The sequence below is a fragment of the Enhydra lutris genome, unplaced genomic scaffold, assembly GCF_002288905.1.
Source record: "Enhydra lutris kenyoni isolate GAN:26980312 unplaced genomic scaffold, ASM228890v2 scaffoldscaffold54, whole genome shotgun sequence".
NCBI lineage: Eukaryota > Metazoa > Chordata > Mammalia > Carnivora > Mustelidae > Enhydra > Enhydra lutris.
The window spans coordinates 1,626,780-1,642,729 of record NW_019154138.1 but is presented as its reverse complement, the minus strand read 5'-3'; the positions used below and the strand labels follow the sequence as shown (position 1 = coordinate 1,642,729).

Here is a 15,950-nt window from a genome sequence, read left to right as displayed (position 1 = left end):
GCAAAGGTCTTGAACCTGGGGTTGTCTCCAGTGGCTGGTGCTGTATAGGGTGGCCCCTTGGATGGACACTAGCTCTCTCATCAGGGTATCTTCAAATCCTTGTGTTTCAGCCACTGAAGTTTTCTATCTGGTCCAATAGACATTTGACCTTGAGACCCCTAGGCTAGAAGGGGGAGGAATGATTCCCTCTTCCTCCTTTGTGCTCCTTGGTGCTATAACCCAGCTCTCAAATGCCTTTGGCTTTTGAACTCTGGCCTACCAGTTTCCAAGGGCACAGAGAAGAGAGCCTTGAGCCCTGAGGGAGGACCCCTCCTTGTAGGCGACCACAGGTAGGAGGTGAGCTGGCTTCTGGAGCTGTGGACCTACTCACTGGGGTTCTAGAGGAGGCACCCAGGTGGGCTCTCCAGGCCATTTTTCTTTCCTTTAAGATTTCATTTATTTGACACAGAGAGGGAGTGCAAGAAGGGAGAGCAGGAGGCAGAGGGAGAGGGAGAAGCAGGCCCCCCAGAGAGCAGGGAGCCCGAAGTGGGGCTCAGTCCCAGGACCCCAGATCATGACCTAAGCCAAAGGCAGATGCTTAAACGACAGCCACCTAGATGCCCCCAGACCATTTTTCTTTTGTGCTGTTTGCTAAAAACAAGTGAAAAGCACTGAATGGTGTAAACAAATTTAGAGTTTGAGAATACATTTGAGGGTTTGGGGGTAAAAGGACCCCTGTTTTTCTTCCTTATAAGCCCATTTATCAGCATTGGTAATATCCAGATATGTGCTTGTCATACTGACTCATTAAGCCAGTGTATCACTCAAAATTTATCTAATAAAATTAAGGTATATGTGGTAACAATTTAAGCAAAGGAATGAGAGCCATCAGTGGTTACCCAGTGGTTATGTTACTAAAATTTAGTAACTACACAAGTAAGTGCCCAGCTAACGAAACAAAATAAAGGGACCCATGCAATTCCCAATGATGACTCTATGCCTTGACTCAAATGTTATAATCAACCTAATTAAATATACCTGACGTTCAATTTAAAAAAAGAGACCACCTTTTTTTTATTTTGAAAATAGCTTTTTATCTTTGCAAAATCCTGTGTGCTCATTGTAGAAGGCTCAGAGAGTGAAAAATGTTACAGGGAGCAAAAATCGCTCAACATCCACTATCTAGAGATAAAACCATTGTCCGAAATGTCAAGAAGTATCTTTCTACATCTCTTTCTTAGCAAATCTCCAGGGAGAGACGTGTGCCTATAATTTAAGTGCAGTGAGATCATACTTCCCAGCTGCCTCTTTTAATGCTCATGCTCATGTATGTTTCCCAGTCAGGAAGATGGAGACACAGAGAGGAGTGACCAGCTCATGGTCACACTGTGAAATGTATGGCCCCAAACAGTTTACCACCAAAAGGGCAGACCTTTTTACTTTGAATAGTTAAGAATGAAATTTAATTAGAAAAGTGGCACATCTGTCTGAGGGTTCCTCAGTGTTGTCACCCATGTAAAACCAAACAGAAAAGAACAGAGCAGGCAGTATGCAGATATCAAAGAGTGGCCCAGTGGTCCAAAACTTGGAAAACCCTGATCCAGAATTCCTACCAGCAGAACCTGGCTCCCTCTGAACTAGTGGTGGTTCTTCAGACTTCTACTGTTTATTAGGAGTTTATAAACCAGACCTATAGGCAGGCCAGTGAAATGGGCACACATTCTTATTAGACTGCAGAACTGAATTCCTCCTTTCTTTTTGTCTGTACAGAAATTTTTCCTACAGGAGAGACCTGTTTTGTACGTCCAGGCATTGAAAGATCCCAGCAAAGCAGTGGTTTTGGAGGACGCCACCTTGTCATGGCGACAGACCTGCCCAGGGATTGTAAATGGAGCCATGGAGATGGAGAAGAACGGGCACACTCCCGAGGGGATGACCAGGGCTCAGCCAGCTCCAGGAGCCCTCGGGCCAGAGGACACAAAGGACAGCCTAGCCCCAAAGTTGCACAAATTAAATCTAATGGTGTCAAAGGTAGCCTTATCCAGGCCACACAGGCAGGCTGGCTGCCAGACTTTCGGGGCCCGAAGCTTGAGCTTCCTGGCACTCTACTGTTTCCTTGGCTAAAAACTGCCATCTCTAAATACCTCTTTTAAATACAAATTATTCACAGAGGGCAAGCACAGGAAATCTTTTATTCTTCAGTGGCAATCAACTGATCATCCAGAATTTTTTTTTTTTTTTGATAATAACAAGACCCAGGATAGAAAGCTATATGCTGGGAGAGGAGGGGGAGGAGACTAACATTGACTAAGGTGCTAGTATGTGCCAATTTGGTTGTTCTGTGAACTCACCTCATCTGACTTCTTCTCTGACTAACATTTGCAAGGGCAAGCTTCCCTTCTTGTGTAAATTCCACCTCTGCACTTTCAAGTCAAATTTGATTGCATTCCCTCCCTCCCATCAACGCAGTCCACTGGTGACGCCTATCAGCTCTCTCCTGAATCCATCCACCTTTCACCAACTACGCCCCCAACTCCCCAAGCCCCAGCCACTATCATGCTATTCCAGCTCCTCTAGGACCCTCCTTATCAGCCCCTTTGATTCCACTTTTGCCCTCTTACTATTTTTACCATGCAGAGGAGAGAGGGCTCTTTCTAAACCATAAACCAATTCAAGTCACTCTCTTGCTTAAACCCCTTCAGTGACCTCCTGCTGCACTTAAGATATAGCCCAGGTATCCCCTGATCATCCTGCCCATAGCTCTCAGTTCTTCTCCCACTTATTCTCCCCACACCAGCTACACTAGCCTTCCCATAGCACTTTGGCAGCCAACCTGGTTCCTGTCTCATGACCTTTGTCCCTGCTGCTCCCACAGCCTGGAACGACCAGATCTTCCTGTGTCTGTCTCCTTCCTGTCATTCGGGTCTCAGTTGCAGTGACAACTGCTTTAAGAAGACCTTGCTGGCCAACCCATCTACACTTGCTCTGGTTCATAACAGCCAATTTGTTTTACTTAAATCATTTATCATCATCTGATATTGTTTATATATTTCATGGCTTATTTCATGGTTCATGGCTCCACACTAGAATGTAGCATGAGAGTTCTTTTCTTCGCTACTTGGTACGTGGGAGAAACTCAGTCTTTGAGGGAGCGGTAAATGAATAAATGAGGGAAAGTATGCATGAATTCTGTGAGGCTGGCTTCACTGTCCCCATTTTACACATGAAGAAACTGAGGCACAGAGAGGCTAAGTGACTTGCCTAGGATCATAGAGTAGAATAGGTGCAGATCTGAAATTTGGGTTTCTTGCCCAAAAGGATCTCCTATCCATGAATTCCTCTCTATGACCTCCATGCAACTTCCTTCCTTGGAGGTTGTGGTGTTGAGCTTTTGCTCGTCTGAGGGGCTTTGGGGTGGGGTGTTCAACCACAGACCCACCCTGGGTGAGTAGGAGTTCCAATGCCACTCTGTCCTCCTTGGTTTTGCAGGGGACCACCTTGGGGGTCTGTGGCACTACCGGGAGTGGCAAGAGCAGCCTGCTGTCAGCCATCCTGGGGGAGGTAAGTGACTTGTGACCACATGTATATGCACTCATGGGCGGTCCAAGGACTCCCAAGCTTGAGTTCCCCCAGTCAGTCACACCATTGCTTTCTTCCTCAATGGGGTCTGAGCCAATACACCTTTTATAAATTGAGAGCAGTTAGGCATGCACTGAGGGGGAGGTGTGCTATAAATACACCTCATTCTCACCCTCCAGCCAGGAAGGCTACCTCCGAGATCCCCTGGAGGTCTGCCCTCACCTGTTTTCTGTGCTCTCCCCACCCTGTTTGTAATCAACCAGCTATCAGGGTGATGATACAGCATGTTTCAATGTTTAATGTGATGATAAAAGTCATCTCATGAAGCCCATCTCAGAATGGGACATGTGTCCCTTGTGAGACAGCATCAAGAGTGCAATGTGGAGGGAGAAAGGAGGAGGAAGAAGGAAGGATGGGGGAGAGGAGACCCTCCCGTGTGGGATGGGACAGTCTTACGCTCCAACAGTAGAATTTACATGTCTACTGGGTGCCCCTGCCCATGAGATCCGAACTGTCCAATTCCACTGTCAGTGGATGTTCTTGAGGTCTGCTTAGTCTGCACCTAAGCAGACATATGGCTCAGCCCACTCTCACCAGCACTTACCCCCTTAGCCCCAGCCTTCCCTAGTCCTGGACTGCTCTCTCTGCCCCCTCCTTTCTTTGCCCATCATTCCTCTGCCTATGCTTTTCAGAGAACAAGAAGTTTCTTCCATTACCCAGCTCCTTCCTCAGCTCTTTCTCCCAAATAGTATAGCTAAACTCATCATCTCCTTAGAATGTGGTCATATTGTCCATAGAGCTTTTTCCAGACAGCTCAATTCTTCATGCTCTGCATGTGGTGGCCTTGCCCAATTTCTTGGCAATGGGGAAGACAAGGTTCTAGTTTTAAGAAACAGTAAACATAGCCCTGTGCTAAGAGCCCTGTGCTTAGCCCTGTGCTAAGAGCATCCCATTTTCCCCTTCAACCTGAAAACAACCACATGAGGAAAGCACAGCCATTATAGCTAGTTTATGGGTGAGCCGATGAGGTTCCGAGAAGTGACTTGCCCAAGGTCACACAGCTGGTGAGGTGGGAACCAGGGTTGAAACCTGGATCCACGTGGTGTCAGAGGTTCGTTTTTCCCCACAGCAACACTCCCTGGTAGCCTCCCTCCAAGTCCACCTTTCCGTGCAGCTAGTGGTTCCTAAGTTTCTTCTTGAAATAAACCAGTAATTATCCATCCAATAAAGGAAAAATGAAAAGATGTCATTTAAAATTTTGTTCTTATTAATTAAAGCCTGGCTCCAAATCAGAAGTAAGAAGCATAGAATCATAAAGAGGAAGGGGCACGGGATGGTGATATGTGATGCTGGGGTGGTAGGGATGGGGCTGATGGCCTTTTTTTTTTTTTTTAAATTGTGTTTTTAAATTTATCAAACAGAAAGGCAGGAAGACATAAAAGACCCATATACCCACCTCCAGATTCAACAGTTGATAGCATTGACATTTTTGCCACATCTATGTAGAAACACATTTTGTAGAACTATTTTTTTAAAGATTTTTAATTTATTTACTTGAAAGAGAGAGAGAGAGAGAACACACAGAGAGAGGGAGAAGCAGACTCCCTGCTGAGCAGGGAGCCTCATGTGGGGCTCAATCCCAGGACCCTGAGATCATGACCTGACCCGAAGGCAGACATTTAACCAACTGAGCCACCTGTGCCCTTGTAGAACTATTTTAAATTACAGAAATTATGAGAGTTTCCCACTTATTACCTCAACATGGTGTCCCCCAAATAAAGAACATTTCCCTATCTGTGCACAATGACATTGGCAATAATTCTGTTGATATTCACAGAAGGTCAGAGATGACCCGGAACTTTCTATCTCACCATGAAAAGCATGGAGGCACCACTTGCTAGAGACTGGGACTGGGGAAATAAGAGAAAAAAAAAAAAAGTATGAGGTGTCCTCAGTACAGACCTTGGATTCAAGTCCCAGCAGGACCTGGCCTGGCTTAGCTCTAGCTGAATTCCCTATGTTCCCAGGACTTTCCCTCAGACTCACTGGTGGGTCTGGGAGAACCATATGAAAAGTCCCATTTACATAGGATAGCCCCAGGATCCTGGCAGGAGTGGTACCCTGGGCCCTGTAGCTGCTGAGCCAAGCAGGGTCTACCCCTGTTCCTCTGCCTGCTCCTAAGGCTCGACTCACTCTGCTGCAGATGCACTTGCTGGAGGGCTCGGTGGGGATGCATGGAAGCCTGGCTTATGTCCCCCAGCAGGCCTGGATCATCGGAGGTAGCGTCAGGGAGAACATCCTCATGGGAGGCCAGTATGACAAGGACTGGTAAGTTTCTGGGAGGGTCCAGGAAGGACACGGGTGCATGGGGCTGGTTGGGGGAGGGATCCCCCCGCTGCTAATAGTAATTTGACAGCCGCTGATACTTGCTGTGAGCTCACTTATACGCGTTAATACATTTTATCCTCACTGTGAAAGAAAGATTATTATTATATCCGTTTTCTAGATGAGTCAGCTGAGGCCCCAAGAGGTTAAATAACTTGCCTAAAGTCACAAAGCTTGGCGGATATTCCTGAAACACAATCTGAACCCAGTCATTGTCAGGAACATCATGCTTAGCTATTATATGAGTCAAAATAACTCTCCCCCTTTAAAAAACATTAAAACTTCGTTTGTATTAATTCATTCTCCACCTCCAAGTCAAAAGGTAAAACAAATGGGGTGATGAGGTCATGTGATGTAGAAGAAAACAGTTTGGATTCATGGTCTGATGGGCCACCCACCACCATCCTTGCCCTTCATGGCCTCTCCCGCCCAGAGTCTGGGGTTAACCTGCTAGAGACACGCCCTTGAACATCACGAGCCAAGTCTGTTCAGCAGAGGATTTACAAAAGCTGCCCCGAATGCTTACTGCTGTGCTTCCAACTCTGGTGGACCCTGGCCTCCTTTGACTGTTTGCTTGATGGTGCAATCTGTCCCCAGTAGCAACTCGGAGGGGCACGTGGGTGTATGAAGTCTCCAGCTGACTGTCCTGTGGGCTGCTCAGCGTTGGGTCCAACACCAGCTCATGAGCTCCCCCATCCTGCCTGCTTCTCTTCCCAAGTTGTCCAACTCGGTTTAATGGCATCACTGAACTGTGTACTGCAGCGAGCCTAATGCCTTGTCCTCTGATACTTCACATCTGCTCGGTCACCCACCTTGGACATCTCTGTCTCCTAAATAGGTCTTGTCTTTATCTCTTCTTCTCCATCTCCACTGCCAGTTCTTGCCCGTGATCTCTTTGCTTGGACTGTTCCCACTGCCCCTGCCCTTGGCTCCCTGTCTCTGGTCTTCTCCTGCTCTGTTCTATCTTGGGTCCCACCTCCAGGGTAGTCATCCCAAAACATAGCTCTCACCTTGTCATTACTCTGCTTTCAGAAGGATACAACTCATTGGGCAGTTTCGAAGTATTTGGTCAAAGATAAAAATGCACCAATTGCTAGACTCAACATTGCTAGGTATTTAATGTGTAGAGAGTGTCACCCATGAACACAAATGCCCATGTGTAAGAGTGTTCACACTACCCAGTTTTCACAGTAGCAGACGACTAGAAAAAACCCCAATGTCCATCACAGGGACACTGGTTAAGTAATTTATGGTGCAGCCATATAACAAAATACTATGGTGTCATTAAAACAATACAAACCTATATTTGCTGCAGGCAGACATACATGACCACATTATTTCTGAATGAATACATAAGAAACTGTAATAGTGGCTGCTTCTGTGAAAGCAACTGAGAGTCAAAGATAAGAGAGACTTGCTTTTCCCTGTATCTTTTTTGTTGTTGTTGTTCTGTTCAAATATTTACTAAGTGCACATATTAGATTGAAAGAAATAAGGGGAAGAAAGAAATACAAAAAGCCTCCCAGGCTTTACCATTTAATGTGGGATCAAGTCCAAATTTCTGAGCATGGAATGCAAGAACTCTCTCTTCCCAACTTGGGAAGGCTGGAAGGTCTGTAGTGGGGCCACTTGTCCCTTTAGCTCTCTGTCCTTTGCAGGTACCACCAGGTACTCCATTGCTGTTCCTTGAACCGTGACCTGGAAATTCTGCCCTTTGGAGACATGACAGAGGTGAGTGGGAGGCGAGGATCCCTTGTCTCCATTGTGATGGTGTCTTTGTAATGGTTTACTGGGGTCCTCAGGCTGCTTCCCAAGGTGGGTGGAGGGAGGACTCTGGTTGTTTCCCCAAAGCAGCCCATGGCTGCCTCAAAGCCTTCCCCACCCAGGGAGGAAATGGGCTCATCTTACAGTGAAAGCTGGCAAAGAACCTACCTTACCCCACAAGGATGGGGAGCTGACCTCAAACTCCTCCTTTTGGAGCAGAAGCAGTGGAGAACCTGTGAAGATGAGAAACCTCCTATCTGTCCCCATGTCCTCCCCCTCTCCCAAGTCCCGCCCTGCCCCCTCTGGCCAGCTCAACTTTTGCCAGTGGGAACAGGAGCCATGGCTTCCCAATGGCAATATGATTTACGTTTTCATGGTAATTCACCATCTTTCACATTTGTAGACACCTTTAATCTACATAAGACCTTTGTAAGATAAAAGCAATATTGTTGGTCTTACCTATTAACTATTATCTCTGTCTGCTGAACATTTAACCAGGTGCAAAAGACTATCGTAGCAACTTGAATGCATTGTCTTAGGTGAGCCTCAGGTAATTCTAGGAGTTCAGTGCTTTTATTATCCTTCTAAGGTGGGTCTGTAAATCTTTGAGGTAAGAGTGCTCAGTTGTCTTGCTCAGGGTTTAGCAGAAAGAAGGTCTGGTCTATAGAATGGCATCCATGAGAATGGACCTCAACACACTTGAGGTTTAGATGAGTTGATACATATAGAATACTGTGAACATGCCCAGCCGGAGTGGGTATTAGCTTATCATGCAAGCACAGTAGGTGCTTAGTAAGCATCAGCTGAGTGAGGACTGAATGCAAAACTAAGCCTTCACCTGGGCCAAGCAGCCTGTCTAAGGGCACACGGTGGTGAACCAGAGGCAGAGCAGTGACAAGAGGTCACCCTGCTGCTCTTTAGACTCTGCTTCTTTTCTACAGAGACTGCAAGAGTTCATGGCAGAGCAGGAGTGGGACTTAGTCCCTGGTGCTCTTGTCCTCAGGTCTGACCAAGGGATGGGCCAGGCAGCAGATGCCTGGCATGATAGTCTGCAATGCTGTGCAATAATTCTGTTTGCCTGTTAATGGCTCTTAGTATCTCCTGACATAAGGTGTTGTGTAAGGTGGCCCTTCCCATGACAGCAACAGTAGAGCCCCTTCTGGCCATTGCAGCCCTGTCCTGTGGAGTGGGCTGTGCGCAGAGCAAACAGTCTTAGATGACAAGGACTGATGGTTTCACAAGTCGACAGTTGCTGTCAACAGAGATTTAAAACCAAGAAAGATATAAGGAGGTGCTCTTTCTTAGGAATGATTTGTTTTATTATCTAAATTGCTAAAGATTTAAAATGTCACCTGAGATGTTGAAAGGCTTAGGAACATTGCATCTAATTATGAGTTATAAAAATTGTAATTAACTGAAAATCAGTGTTTTCATTCTCTACTAAGCAAACTTGGAAAAAGATTTTTTTCAAATACCAGGGGTGCCCAATCATGAGGTGTCCAGGAGTATGCACTGAGGGGGTTCAGTCTGTCACATCTGGCCACCTGGCTGGTTTGAGCACACCTCACTGGGCTCATCTTCTAGACACAGTGCCTTTGGCTATCTGTTTGCAGATTGGGGAGCGGGGCCTCAACCTGTCTGGGGGACAGAAGCAGAGGATCAGCCTGGCCCGTGCCGTCTACTCTAATCGTGAGGTCTATCTGCTGGACGACCCCCTGTCTGCTGTGGATACCCATGTGGGGAAGCACATCTTTGAGGAGTGCATTAAGAAGACGCTCAGGGGGAAGACAGTTATTCTGGTGACCCACCAGCTGCAGGTGACCACCCTTCCAGGGCTCTGGCCACGACCAATGGCTAATGTAGATCCTCATGTTTCTGCCATTGATTCCGTAACAACCTCCCAGTGGCTGCCCCTTCATCTCAGGCTAGACCTCAACATTTGAGGAATGTCGTAAAAAACCTGGATCTCTTCTGCTTTCCACGTGGAGATTTCTGTGGCTGGTAAAATTGAAACCAGATTTGAAGGTCTCCTTCAAGATTTTATGGGTTGGCTCCTGCTTTTAAAGTTATGATAAAAGAAAAAAAATCTTTCAGAGAAGAGTTCCTGAAGTCTCATGTTCTTTGATGAAGTACAGTGATGTGTGTGGGCAGGGCTGCCTCTCATAATGCCTTTATCCTAGGTATTTCCATGCTTGGTTTTGGCCTCAAGACATTATTATTATTTATCCCTCTCCTTCCATTCTGGCCTATTTGTGTGGGGGGGGGACAATATATTTCAAACATAAAAACAGTTTATAAAATAATCTACTGAAAACCCATGTGTCTACCACCCAGATGACACAAACATAGATCCCCTCTCAGATTGCATTGTCTCCTCCTTCCTGTTCCCCTAACTTTGCTGTTGGTCATTCTCGTGCAAGTCCCCATACCCTTAGAACACGTGTATAAATCTCTAGACATGATAAGGTATCCTTCTGCTTATTTTAAAGCTTTATATAATTGATAGTTTATGTTCTAATTTGCTTGTTTCACTCGACATTTTTTTGTATATTTTTGAGATCTTCCATGTTGATACATGCAACTTGATTTGATTCTCACTGGCATAGCATTCCGATATCTGAATATTCCAGAATTTATTCTCCTAGGATGGACGTCGAGGTTGTTTCCCATTTTTCACTCTTATAGAAAAAAATCCTTTGGCGTACATCTTTTTATATATGTCTTTACGCACATTTGTGACTTTTGGGGAGCAAAGGTTTAGGAGTCCAGTTCATAATTTTTTAAATATTTAGCTTTATTAGATATTATCAAGTTGCTTTCCCAAGTATTTGCACTAATCTACACCACCACCTACGTTTTATGAGAGTTCCCTATACCTCCCATCATCACCCACGCTTGGACTTATGCAATGTTTTAAGATTTTTGCCAATACGGGGTTATAAAATAACATTTTACTATGATTTAAATTTACATCTTCCTTTTGAGTGGTGAAGTTGACTATCTTTTCGTATGCTTGCTGAAGGCCTTATTTCTTCTGACTCTTCAGTATTTAGCATTTTGTGACCAGATCGTTCTCTTAGAAGACGGGAAAATCTGCGAAAAAGGAATTCACAGTGAATTAATACAGAAAAAGGGGCGATACGCCAAACTCATCCAAGAGATGCATGGAGGAGGATGGACACAGGTGACCTCCACCCCACCCCACCCCACCCCACCCTCACTATCCCCAGAGAGGAGCAGCCCCTGCATTCATGGCATGTGCTTTCTCCCCAGGACAAACCACAGGACACAGCAAAGCCAGCAGAAGACCCTCAGGTGCAAGGGCAGGCCCAGACCACCTGCCAGGAAGAGCCTCTCCATGAAAGTGCTGGTAATGGTGCTGGGAAACAGGGAGAGAACCTCTGCCAGCCTGTCTGGGTCCTCCAGAGGTCCTGGCAGTTCCTCCTGGACCCCAGAAGGGACCATGTCCCTTACTATCCAGGATCCTAGACATCACATACACAGGTTAAAGATCCATGTAGTTGAGGGCTGTGGGGTGTGGACTGTGCTGGTTAGGAGGCCCAAAGATTCTAGAGGTGAATGCTGTGTGAGGCAAAGCTAAGGGTGTGTAGAGGAAAAGGCAGGGGTGAGGTGCGGGTAGTTTTGGCCTGAAGCAGCATAAATTTAACAGTAAGGCATTTAGACATTCATGCATTACATGTTTATTGAAAACAAAAGCATTAGAAATCAGAAATAAATTGGGCCTAGTCTCGGATATCCCAAAGCTCAGGGACTTGCTCTTTTCTGAGATGGGCAGCAGGGCAGAAAGACAGTTCTGGATTTGAATTCTAGCTATCTGCTTACAAAGCTTTGTGACCTTGGCCAAGCAACATAACCTCTCTGAACCCTCATGCAAAAGTGAAGGTAAGTTTGCAGTGTTGTCATGGAGATAAGATGAGGTCAGGTGTATGGAGGCCTCAAGATAGGGCCTGGCCTATTGGAAGATCTTGTCACCAAGAGCATCTTCAGCTGTGAAGGTCAGAAAATGATCTGGGCAGAAAAATATTGGAAGGAACAGGTGTAGATCACAGAATGAAAGGAAAAGTTGAAGAACTAAGCCTCAGCAATTTCAGGGTGTAAGTAGCAGGAACAGCTGCAGAATCTCTTTGAAGAAAACCTACTCCAAATATTTCCCATCCTCATGTAGTTTCCCTCAAGATTCAAATTCCAGGAAGAGAGTCCTCCTCCCCAGGAGAAATTAGGGAGTTATTACAAGAAGAGAGAGCCTTAGGCAGAAACCACAGATGACCCCACAGTGCTGCTTCCTGTTGTTGCTGTCCTCAGTAGCAGCATCTACTGGTACTTCAGCGCTGGTTTCCCTACCCTGTTCTAGGACAAGAGTCTGCCTGAGTTAGTGCTACAGTTGTTTTCTGAGGACTTCTCAGAAGCATATTGCTGCAAAGCATCTTAACAACCTTCTATATAGGCCTGCCAGTTGTCAGATGAGGAAACAGAGAGGTTAAGGGATTTGCCCAAGGTTGCACAGTATTGTAATGACTATTTTGGAAACCAGTTTTCTGGTCCCGGATCATTGCTTTCGTCATTCTCTCTAGCTGCTTCTCCCAACCCATCAAGTTTTTGGAAACTCCAGACACCCCAAGGGTTTTTGAATGGCTGGGGGTGAAAGCTCTTTCTGGGCTCTGGAGTCCAGGTCAAGAGTTACCTTCAGCAGAGTCTTTCCTGGAAATATACTGGTTGCCGTTGGGCTTGGGTGGGGCACTGAAGCTGGAAGGTGAGGAAGCTGGTAAAAGGTGGAAGCCAGGGGCTGAAGGCTTTGTAAAATCTCTTCTTGACCTTGGAAGGACATGCAAGTGATTGAGAGGCATATCATTTCCTTCTTCTCTTACTCTCACCCAGTGCTGGAAAATCAGCTCACAAGGAAGGAGAAGATGGAAGAAGGGTCCCTGAGATGGAGCATCTACCACCACTATATCCAGGCAGGTGGAGGTATGATCTGCCAGCTGCCATGCCAGCCCTGGGGCTCTCTCTCTGACCAGTCCTGTCCCTGAAACTGGGTCAGACTGGAATGTGTGTAGTCATGCAAAGTAGGGAGACACAGGGGAGTCATGCCTGTCATGGTTTCACAGTTCCAATCTCAGCCACAGTCCATGATAGTAGCCCTACCACCATAGTCCGTGCTGAAGTTAGGTTTCATGTTGTGTTAAAATGTACCTGGGATTTATTTTAATCAGGTATAGTAAGACATGCCGACATGGAAATTATTGTCACAAAGGGAGAAGTTTATGTTCACAGATCCCTAGAAGATCCCTAGAAACAGGAGACATGGCTTGCCATGCCGGGCTACATGGAGAAGTACCAGGTTGGTCAGAAGGAAGAGGGAAGGGAGAACATGGCTGGGAGCCTTTATTGAGGTTTTTGTGGGAAGGAGTAGGTAAGGCAGGGTAGGTATGCTGAGTCAATTTAGGATTATATAGTTTGAATAAGTCTGGGGGCGGGGGCTCTGGGCTATAGGATTAGTGCCTAGTTAGCTGGCATCTGGCCCTCGGTGGGTTTGATGAGGAGGTGGTAGGGAGGGTGGGCTTTGGATTGGTTGGTTTGTACAACACATGTGTGTTCACAGGGAGTCATCTGCTGTTTCTAGGAATCAGTCAGTCCTGGGAGGAGCAGTCTCCCCAGGATCAAGGCCCCAACTATCTGCCGCAGCATCACGAATATAGAAAATAAGAAAATACAGTCCATATAGTACTGTTTATTTAAGGGGTGTTCAAACTGTAAGTCCTGAGCCACTAGGGGGTTGTGAAATCACTCGAGTGGATTATAAGCAGCACTGAAAGAATATAGAACAGAATGGAAAATCTCTGTATGCATTTCATATAGTGACACTGGAGAACCTTTTGTCTTGGTGTGCATTCAGATACATTTCTCATGGTGATGAGAACTAGAAGTTTCAAAGTTGCTTTACAAAATGGTAGACATCACCAAATTCATATAACTATAACTCTACATTGTTATAAACATAAAATCAAGTATATGATACTGTACTTTTGAAGTAATTTAAGAGACTTTAAAAAAAAAGATTTTTATTTATTTATTTGACAGAGAGAGATCACAAGTAGTCAGAGAGGCAGGCAGAGAAGGAGGGAGAAGCAGGCTCCCTGGCAAGCAGAGAGCCCCATGTGGCTCGATCCCAGGACCCTGGGATTATGACCTGAACTGGGCAGAGGCTTTAACCCACTGAGCCACCTAGGTGCCCCAATTTAAGAGACTTTTGAAAGTAACTGTGACTCCATGCCAACTTTTTACTTTTGATTGACTTTGGAACCTCACCCCATAGAAGGTGTATCTTCTTTCTACCTGCATAGAGGAGGAAGAAGTAGGCTATACATAGATCACCATCCTTATCCCTTCCACTGTGGGCACCCCTGCAGGGCATAATGTAGTGTTTAGCCAGAATGGGGAACAGAAAATGCTTGTGAATGTATGAATGAATCCAGCAACCAATTGACCTGTATTTTCAAAGTACTGATTATGGGCCAGGCACTGTGCCACGCTCTGGAGGGGAGAGGGTATAAAGGCATACCCTAGTTGGAGAATTAAGACATTTGCATTCACCATGTAGCAAGAAAGATCTCTGTGATCAGGCAAAGTCTCACGTGTCATAAAAAAACAGATGGTCCTTGAGTGGAGCTTAAGGAAGGGTTGAATTCAAGGAAAGAAATATGGGCCGGCTGCCTGGCTGGCTCACTCGATAGAGTATGCAACTCTGGATCTCAGGGTTATAAATTTGAGTTCCACATTGGGTATAGAGATTTTTTTAAGATAAAATCTTAAAAAAAAAAAAAAAGCAAATACGGGCGCGGGGCACTGACTGGATAGGTAAATAGAGTGCTGGAGCAGGGGACAGATGCTGAAGGAGGGAATACACTCTTGGTTTTCCCATCCTTGGCTTTTTTGAATCCAAGCTCTACGCCTTACCACCTTCAAGACCTTGGGCAAGTTTTTTCCTCTATTGGAGACCCAGTAAATGGGGATAGGAATAACAAACTCAAACATAATGCCTATGTTTAGTACTATGCCTGTCACTTACTTCATAATAGTCATACCACATCAAAGGTAAGCTGTTGTGGGGTCCCTGGGTGGCTCAATCGGTTAGGCATCTGACTTTGGCTCAGGTCATGATCTCAGGGTCCTGAAATCAAGCCCCACACTGGGTACTCTGCTTCTCCCTCTGCCCCTTTCCCCACTTATGCACTTGCTGTTTCTCAAATAAATAAATAAATAAATAAAATCTCTAAAAAAAGAGATAGTTGTTGTTCTTATGGAGATTGAACCCTCGGGACATGCATAAGGGGAACTACTCTAGAATACTGCTTTTGTGCCAGGCACTGGGTTGGGTGTTTGCACACATTATCACTTATCATCTTCAGGGTGACCCCATGCAGCTAGTATGACAATCGTCACCAGTTCATGGGTAAGGAAGTGGAATGTCACTGACATTTGATACTTTGCCCAGGCTAGCATAACCTGTAAGTAGTAGAGTCAGGGTTTGACTCCTGGGTTTTCTAACCTTGGGACCCAGCCCTTTTCCAGTCTTCCCGTGCATCCAAAGTACATGCAGGTCAGGGAGATCCAAGGGCTTGGGAGGGCTCAGCAGCTTTATCAGCCATTACCCTTCACCTTCTTGTGGCACCCCTCTTTTCCCTCCCTAGGTTATGTGATCTCTGCCACTGCTTTCTTTCTCATGGTGGTGATCATCTTCCTCACGACCTTCAACTTCTGGTGGCTGAGCCACTGGTTGGAGCAGGGCTCAGGGGTAAGTGTCATGGTGGGAATGAGGTGTGTTTTTGTGGGCTGGAATGGAGTTGGGCAGCTTCCTATTCCTTGGGCCCCATGAGGGTCAGAATATGGGTTGTGGAACTGGATGACAAACCCAGAGCCTGCTGTTGCCAAGTCCACAAGTGGAAGAGCACTAGAGAGGACCTCTGAGAGTCAGAACATAGGGGGGCTCCCTCCTAGCTCTGGCGCTTCGTGCTCACAGAATGAGTGGGCAACATTGTAGTCTCCTCCGGACAAAACCACGAGGTTTCTGCCCCCAGACAGGTCCTCAAGAGTGCTTTGCGTTCCACCTTAGTGATACTGCCTTTGGTAGCTGTTTTCCTTCTCACTTTGCTTCATGTAAAATATGCCCCCTCTGTTGGGGGCGGGGAGGCCACACCAAATGCAAGCACAGCTGATATTGATGA

At 46.0% G+C, this 15,950-nt stretch overlaps 1 protein-coding gene across 1 annotated transcript in view; it reads left to right on the top strand.

Annotated features, from left to right (window-relative positions):
• The window catches only part of LOC111157323 (ATP binding cassette subfamily C member 11), a 68,513-nt gene that overhangs the window by 30,761 nt on the left and 21,802 nt on the right, over nt 1-15,950 (top strand). Inside the window, exons 11-19 of the mRNA XM_022518638.1 lie at nt 1,750-2,010; nt 3,469-3,540; nt 5,762-5,886; nt 7,602-7,674; nt 9,321-9,524; nt 10,754-10,891; nt 10,981-11,077; nt 12,604-12,693; nt 15,417-15,520. Of these exons, the coding sequence (XP_022374346.1) occupies nt 1,750-2,010; nt 3,469-3,540; nt 5,762-5,886; nt 7,602-7,674; nt 9,321-9,524; nt 10,754-10,891; nt 10,981-11,077; nt 12,604-12,693; nt 15,417-15,520 (1,164 nt within the window). The remainder of the gene's footprint in view (nt 1-1,749; nt 2,011-3,468; nt 3,541-5,761; nt 5,887-7,601; nt 7,675-9,320; nt 9,525-10,753; nt 10,892-10,980; nt 11,078-12,603; nt 12,694-15,416; nt 15,521-15,950) is intronic.